This window comes from Mandrillus leucophaeus, unplaced genomic scaffold, assembly GCF_000951045.1.
Source record: "Mandrillus leucophaeus isolate KB7577 unplaced genomic scaffold, Mleu.le_1.0 Scaffold321, whole genome shotgun sequence".
Taxonomy (NCBI): Eukaryota; Metazoa; Chordata; class Mammalia; order Primates; family Cercopithecidae; genus Mandrillus; species Mandrillus leucophaeus.
Window position 1 is genome coordinate 1,305,357 of NW_012103377.1, and position 8,010 is coordinate 1,313,366.

The window sequence follows — 8,010 nt, forward strand, 5'->3', positions numbered from 1 at the left end:
GCTGTGATCACACCACTGCACTGCAGCCTGGGCAACAGAGTGAGACCTCGGCTCTAAAAAAAAAAAAAAAAAAGGCTTGTGTTGCATGAGGTTTTGGGGGACAAGATGTTTTTTCTTGATTTTCAATGTTTCATCCCACCTCCACATTTTACTTGTGTAATGATGAGTTTATTCATTGAGTGAGACCTTGGCTCTATTAAAAAAAAAAAAGTCTTACGTAGCATGAGGGTTTTTGGGGACAAGATATTTTTTCTTGATTTTCAATGTTTCATAATCTCATCTCCACATTTTACTTGTGTAATGATGGGTTTATTCATTGTGGGCCTCAGTTTCTAACTTGGTTTTCAGCTCTTGAAAATTCCGTCAGATGCAGTGTATAGTGTCATCAATGTAAAAAGCCATGTTTTGCCAGGTACTGTGGCTGACCCTTGTAATCCCAGCACTTTGGGAGGCTGAGGCGGGTGGATCACTTGAGGTTGGGAGTTCAAGACCAGAGTGGCCAACATGGCGAAGCCCTGTCTCTACTAAAAATACAAAAATTAGCTGGGTACGATGGCACACGCCTATAGTCGCAGCTATTCAGGAGGCTAAGGCATGAGAATTGCTTGAACCCAGGAGGCAGAGGTTGCAGTGAGCTGAGATCACTCTACTGCACTCCAGCCTGAGCAACAGTGAGACTGTCTCAAAAAAAAAAAAAAAAAAGTCATGTTTTACATGTTGCTAGGTATAAAACCTTGATAGTCAACTGGTCAACTGGCTTCTATCCAGACTCTGTTAATACTGGAGTAACACATGACCATAAAAACTTTACATTGGGTTAAAAACTATTTTGAGCAATTCTATTTATCCAATGGCGTTTGTGGGTCATTTTTGTCTTCAACAGTATGAAAAATGTGTAAGAAATAAAGAATTAGTAAAAATGCTTACACCAAACAATTAAATCAAAGAGTAGTTTATTAAAAAAGAATCAAAACAGAAACTCTAAGTACCAGTGTGTACATTGTACACATTTAAATGACTCACGAGAATGAAGTTTTTTTTCAAATATATTAAGATCACACCACCTTGTTGTTTATCGAAAGATATTCAAGGAGAAATATCTGACTCTCCAAACTGCATCTGAGATTGCCACTTTAAAACAGACCTCATTTCAAACATGCAACAACGCCACTGGTAATAAAGCTTTGGAATGGGTGCTCATTCTATTATTTCACTACAAACAGCATAGAAAGCAAGATAAGTTGGGAATTTATTCTAAAATAGAATGGAGGTTGTCATCTACACCAGCACTCCTCACTCCTCTGTTGCCATTTTTAGCAAGTACTGCTTGTCGATCTTGAACAGTCTCCAACCCTCTTCACTGGACAGATCAGAAGCACCTCTTCTTTTGTAGAAGTTGATGGATGGTTCATTCCATTCTGCTACCAAGAAGTGCATGCTGCTGCAGCGACACTTCATCGCAACCTATTATGAGAGAGTAAAACACAAACTCAGTGACGTTTCAACCTGCTTTCAAGACCCAATTTTTATTCCATCATTAAAATAATCCAGTAAACTTACAAATTTGGAAACCAAAAACTAAGACATACCCGGCTTAGATTCTTCAGAATTTCTGATCCTATGCCAAAGCCTAAAAAGAAAAAGTACAATTTAAAAAGTCATTGTAAGGATTTATATAACCCTGAACTCTCTTCAGACCCTCTGCTCCGAACTCAATCGTACCTCTATAATCACTCATCACGAAGAAGTCCTCAAGATACAGTAACTTGCCAATCCACGGGTCATAGGTAAAATAGTACATGGCAAAACCAACAATGCTGTGTCCTGTAATAAGAGTATCACATGAGATGTGGAGAAGGAAAACATTTCATAAAAGTTGCAGCTGCAGAATCAGAGGCCTATCATAGGTTTAAAAAAACATACATGCATGTATTACAGAAACAAACAGCCACGACTGTCTCATGATTTTTATGTGAGTGCAGTCCAGGCCACTGCTGGATGATCTCACTGTTCTGAAAACATGTATTTGCAAAAAGCACACATCAGAACTCACTGAAGTCAGGCTACAACTGTGGACTGGCCACTCTGCAGTCTGCTGGAAGCTCACACTCAGGAAGCGAGAACACTTTCATTACTTGCCAGAGCAAAATTGCTATGGTTTTAAACTCAACACACACATTATTCACATCCTACTGGTATACTGGTATGTTGACTTGGGAACAAGTCAGGTTTACACGGCAGTTCAGAATAGTAAATATTTGGAAGTTTACAAACTCTTGCTTCCTTAAAGGTCAGAACATCAGGCCAAAGTACAACGTTTAATTTCAGAACTTGCCTTCCAATTTACGCATTTTCAATTTGCTCTCCCCATTTGTTGAGTCAGAAGAGGCAGCACTGCCCAGAAACAGGTATTACATAACATGCACATTACTTTAAAAAGTACTCATCCCGTGTTTTCTGCTCATTTCTTCTAGCCTGAGGAACAGACGTCAGAAAAAAAGCAATCACCCAAACAACTTCCCCTTTTAGCTGAGCTGTCTTCTGACCAATCAACAGGGATCAGCCAAAAAAAAAAAAAAAAAAAAAAAAAAAAGGGGGGGGGATCTGACACCCTCTTAACAGGTGTCTACTATTCCAAATGGAGGCAAAGGTTTCAAATTAAACTTTCTAGCCATTTTATATTCCTTAGCAAACAGACAGGAAGCGAGTATCATAGTGGGTTTCTGATCTACCGTGTTTGAAGTGTGTGATAATAGGACCTTACCTCATTTATCATGATCATCTACTTTATTGTGTAAAGGATCTTTTAGTTACCTCCCCGCCCATCCATGTACACGGAAGGGCCATGTACATGGCGAAGCTAGAGACTGTAACCTGAAGATTGGGACAAATTAAAGAAAAAAATGTGATTTAACACAATTACAAAAACTGTTACTTTAGGGTCAAACAAGAACCATTTTATGAAACTGAATTACAACAAATGACATTATACCTAACTCTTCGGGGTGGCCACAGCACTTGTACTTACTTAAGCAGCTTAAACTCTTCAGAGTCTCCACAGCACTCTGATACTTACTTAAACAGCTCTTTTAACCTGCCCTAGTATTCTCAAGTGCAGCGTATCTAATTTTTTTTTTCCTCAGTAGTTTGAACACTTGCTGGCTATTTTTTCTGTCCAAGTTCTCAGTAACTTCGGCCTGTGTAGTCAGTGGTTCTACACAGCCGACACTACTTCTTACATAACACTCGGTCTCTCTGGCTTCTGTAAAGGGAGAGGGGTTACCTTCCGGAGTCCAGTGCTCTTTGGGCACTTCTGCAACCAGGCAGTGGTAAAAGGGGTGCTCTCCAAAACCATCTTCTAGCAGATCTGCAAGAAGGGGGAACAGGGACGGTAATGGCCTCGGCGAAGGTGACAGGCACCGAACGCTTGTCCCCCGCCCCGCCACTGTTGAATTACCTTTTTCAGTTAAGATTACTTGTTCTTCCATGTATTCATATTTAGCCAGCTCCTGGGGGGATGCACATAGGAGAGAGAAAAGCAGAAAACAAAATGAGGCTCCGGCCGGCCAGCTCAATGGAAGGGAATGGGGCGGGCGGGGCGGGGTAGCGGCCGGGCCTGGGATGGGCGCAGAAAGGGGAACCGGCTGGGCTCTCACACCGGCCCAGACCTCGAGACGCGAATCACCCCACCCCGGGAAACGGAACCATCTCCACCCTACGCCACGGGAGGAGCTCGGGCTCTCCGCTACCTTGATCAGCCGCAGTATGTCACTGCAGTCGGCGGCAGTGGCTGGGCGGATCACGAATTTAGCCATTTTCGTCTTTTGCTTTTCTTCCCTTTGCGGACCAGGCCCCTGTACTTGAATAGTAGGAGGAGGTGGTTCCTCATTCGTCTCCCGGGAGCGTCCTCTTCTCAGTCAGGCTGGCACCATGACCCAGGGAACCTCGGCGAGTGACTGATAAACCTTAGTCGACTTGCGACTAAGAGCTGCGCACTTGAACATTGGCCCGGCTCGGCTTTTAAGCGCAAAGAAGCCCCGCCTCGGGCCGTGAGGTGGGGACCTCTCATCCAATGAGGCCGCGGCCCCGGGGCGCATCGTTTCCTCTCCCAGGCACCACCCTGTCTTCCGGGCGCCCGTGTGAACCCGGAGGACAAAAGTTGGGGATGCGGGGCGCGCTGTGGGATTCGCTAGCGGCGCCCTCTAGTGGCACTTCGCGGAGCCTTGGCAGAAACCCTACTGGGAGCCGGTGTGTCCCCAGTAACCTTTGCAAATGAAAGAGGGGAATTCCCTCTGCGGCCCCCCGACAAGTGACCTTTCTCTTTTCTCCTTGGCCAGTCAGGGAAGCAAACTCAGGAACCCTGGACTTAGGAGATGGGAGGAAGATTAAAGCGGCAGTTCTCAAAGTGTGATCCGGGAGACCCTGCAGATCCCAAGATTCTTTGTAGAGTTTCGGTGGCAGAACTAGTTTTAGAATAATAGACGTCATTTGCCTTTTAAACTCACAATGGAATTTTCCAGAGGCGACCTGATGTCTAATGATGACACTGCTCTTATGACCAAAGGAATGTGAGCTCGTATATTCTTGCGGTTTTTAGAATTTCCTAAGGTAGGTTATTTAGATTTCCCAATTATCTTTTTTTCTTTATACTTGTAGTTTCTAGAGTTGACAGCATTTTTTTTTCTCACTTTTCTAACCTTCTTATACCTTCTTAAATCTCTGATCTTCCTCGACACTTGATCTTGACACCTTTCCTTCTGCCCGAGGTACATTCTTCATAATTTGCTTTAGTAAAGATTTGCTTTTACTAAACTTTCTCAGTTTTGCTTATCTGAATGTGTCTTTAATTCATCTTATAATTCCTTTTTTCAGACTAGTCAAGTGCAGTAGTGAGAGTAAAATAAGGAGTTTGATCTGTTACTGACTGTGAACAATCAACTGAGATAACTCACTACCTTTGGACCAGCCCATCTTACAATTCTTGAAGGGTTTATTTCACTGTTTATAGATTTTGAGGTTCAGAAGTTTTCCTCTTTCAGCACATTGATGTTATCTGTCTTCTGACTTCGGTTGCTGTTGAAAGTTGTTGTAATCCCTACTTGCTCCATCCTCTATGCTTCATTTCCTTTAACTTTTTTTTGAAATAATTATACATTTACAGAATATGTGATGATGTCATTGCTCTGGTGAGGAAAAAAATATGTGCTTGTGTATTCCTATGTTTTTTACAATTTTCGAAGGTAAGGTCTTTGGATTCCTTGATAAGTATTTTTTTTTTTTTTTTTTTTTGGTAGAGACAGGGTCCTCACCATCTTGCTCAGGTTGGTCTCGAACTCCTGGGCTCAAGTGCTTCTCCCACCTCGGCCTCCCAAAGTGCTGGGTTTACAGGTGTGAGCCACCGCAACTGGCTGGATTCCTTGACAAGTTTTAAATGTTCTGAAACCAGAGTGTTTGGGAACATTTGGATTCGAGTATAGCTACTCCTGTATTGTACCTCCTGGCCCAAGTATTCAAGCCTTTGTGGAATGAAATGACTTTTCTTTTACAACTCACTTTCCCAGACAGACCCTGCTGAAGGCCTTACTTCGACAGCCCTGCCTGGGTTCAGAAATGAGTCAGAGGATGATTTTCACAGTGATGAAAAGCATAAAAGGGGCCTGCAGTGTCTGCAGTCTGTAGAAGGAGGGATCAGACTATCACCAAAAAACCACCCGTAACATTCAACAAGTGATTCTCTGCCTTTGCTAGCAATATCCTGTATGTAGAAAAGAAAACAGAAGTAGATTCTCTGTTACCCTTCCTGCCCTAGGGGGATTCCATGGTTAGTGAGTCACCCTGGGAGTTTATGAAACTCAAATGTCTTTCTCAAAGATCTTTAAAAATCGCTTTGATTCTCAACTGCCTAAGTTACAGCTACTAGTCTTTCCTGACAGTGTTGGCTAGACCTTATGGATGACCAGACGGCTTTTTCCTCCTCTGCTTCTGTCTAAAATGTCAGGACTTAGGAGAGCTTGTTATACATTTCAGTAATGTATACCGGTAACAGTACTGTTACCGGTAACAGTAAATTAGACCGCTATGACTAAGCACTAGTGATAGCTGCGTAACTAAAGCAAAACCAAAGCCATCTTCTGTTTGGGTTGCTTAATTTAATAGAATAGGATTGTTTTGGCCAGGCGTGGTGGCTCACGCCTGTAATCCCAGCACTTTGGGAGGCCAAGGTAGGCGGATCACGAGATCAGGAGGTCAGGAGTTCGAGACCAACCTGGCCAACATGGTAAAACCCCGTCTCTACTAAAAATAATTTTTAAAAATTGGGCATGGTGGTGTGTGCCTGTAATCCCAGCTACTCAGGAGGCTGAGGCAGGAGAATCGTTTGAACCCAGGAGGTGGAGGTTGCAGTGAGCCAAGATCACGCCATTGCACTCCAGCCTGGGCAACAGGGCGAGACTCCGTCTCAAAAAAAAAAAAAAAAGAAGAAGAATAGTGATTGTTTCATTAAAATACATTATAATTTTTCCTGTTTATTTTGTTTTTCTGGTTTAAGTTTCTTCTCTCTCTCTCTCTCTCTTTCTTTCTTTTTTTTGATGAAGTCTCACTCTGTCACCCAGGCTGGAGTGCAGTGGCGTGATCTCCACTCACTGCAACCTCCGCCTCCCGGGTTCAAGCCATTCTCCTGTCTCAGCCTCCTGAGTAGCTGGGACTACAGGCACACGCCACCACGCCTGGCTAATTTTTGCATTTTTAGTAGAGACAGGGTTTCACCATGTTGGTCAGGCTAGTCTCAAACCCCTGACTTCAGGTGATCCACCTACCTCGGCCTCCCAAATTGCCGGGATTACAGGCGTGAGCCACTGCGCCCGGCCTAGTTTAAGTTTCATGATCTTTTGCTTTGCTTTGTCCTTATGACAAGAAGAACCTATTCTGAAAAACAGATGGTGGCCGGGAGTGGTGGCTCATGCCTGTAAACCCAGCACTTTGGGAGGCTGAGGTGGATGGATCGCTTGAGCCCAGGAGTTTGAGACCACCATGGCAACATAGGGAAACCCCGTCTGTACCAAAAATACAAAAATTAGCTGGGTGTGGTGGCGTGTGCCTGTATCCCGGCTGTTAGAGCTATTAGCCTCCCAGCTTGGGAGGCTGAGGTGGGAGGATCGCTTGAGCCCAGGAGGTAGACGCTGCAGTGAGCCATGATCATGCCACTGCACTCCAGCCTGGGTGACAGAGCGAGACCTTCTCTCAAAAAAACCAAAAGAAAACAGATGGCTAAAAAAGCCCACTGTGACTGTGTTTGTGGACATGAAGAAGCCTAGAACCCTAAGAAATTGGAATGTTTTTCGTGGCAGTGAATCACATTATACTTTTCCATTGTCATGAATGGATAGATGCAACCAGCATTACATTTATATATTTATTATTATTATTATTTTTTGAAACAGAGTCTCACTCTATTGCCCAGGCTGGAGTGCAATGGCACAATCTCAGCTCACCGTAACCTCCACCTCCTAGGTTCAAGTGATTCTTCTGCCTCAGCCTCCCACTTGCCACCATGCTCAGCTAATTTTGTATTTTTGGTAGAGACGGGGTTTCACCACGTTGGCCAGGCTGGTCCCAAACTCCTGACCTCAGGTGATCCACCTGCCTTGGCCTCCCGAAGTGCTGGGATTACAGGTGTGAGCCACCACGTCCAGCCATATATATACACACACACACACACACACACACATATATATATATATTTATTTATTTATTTATTGAGACGGAGTTTTGCTCTTGTTGCCCAGGCTGGAGTGCAACGGTGTGGTCTCGGCTCACTGCAGCCTCCACCTCCCAGGTTCAAGCGATTCTCCTGCCTCAGCTTCCTGAGTAGCTGGGATTACAGGCATGTGCCTCCATGCCCCACTAATTTTGTATTTTTAGTGGAGGTGGGGTTTCTCCATGTTGGTCAGGCTGGTCTCAAACTCCTGACCTCAGGTGATCTGCCTGCCTCGGCCTCCCAAAGTGCTGGGA

General features: G+C 44.2%; 1 protein-coding gene across 6 annotated transcripts; it reads right to left on the reverse strand.

The window, feature by feature from the left end:
• Window positions 1–936: 936 nt before the first annotated feature.
• Window positions 937–4,015, reverse strand: SAT1 (spermidine/spermine N1-acetyltransferase 1). 6 transcript variants are annotated; one of them, XM_011988012.1, is made up of 7 exons: window positions 3,945–3,994; window positions 3,750–3,790; window positions 3,458–3,509; window positions 3,284–3,367; window positions 1,723–1,824; window positions 1,590–1,630; window positions 937–1,464 (listed from the first exon to the last, which is right to left on the reverse strand). In XM_011988012.1, the coding sequence occupies exons 3-7, from the start codon at window positions 3,486–3,488 to the stop codon at window positions 1,294–1,296; spliced, it is 429 nt and encodes a 142-aa protein (XP_011843402.1). In that variant the 5' UTR covers window positions 3,489–3,509; window positions 3,750–3,790; window positions 3,945–3,994; the 3' UTR covers window positions 937–1,293. The 6 variants fall into 6 exon arrangements, with proteins under 6 accessions (XP_011843402.1, XP_011843398.1, XP_011843400.1 ...); XM_011988008.1 differs by having other exon boundaries at window positions 3,750–4,015; XM_011988010.1 differs by having other exon boundaries at window positions 3,458–3,506; window positions 3,750–4,003.
• Window positions 4,016–8,010: the final 3,995 nt, after the last annotated feature.

Excerpts from the sequence above, each read along its gene's own strand:
- SAT1 (XM_011988006.1), bottom strand. The coding sequence starts at position 3,815 with ATGGCTAAATTCGTGATCCGCCCAGCCACTGCCGCCGACTGCAGTGAC. Across the intron at positions 1,825-3,283 it reads AGAGCACTGGACTCCGGAAG|GACACAGCATTGTTGGTTTT; the intron begins GTAACCCCTCTC and ends CTCTTATTACAG. Across the intron at positions 1,631-1,722 it reads CGTGATGAGTGATTATAGAG|GCTTTGGCATAGGATCAGAA; the intron begins GTACGATTGAGT and ends TTTTCTTTTTAG.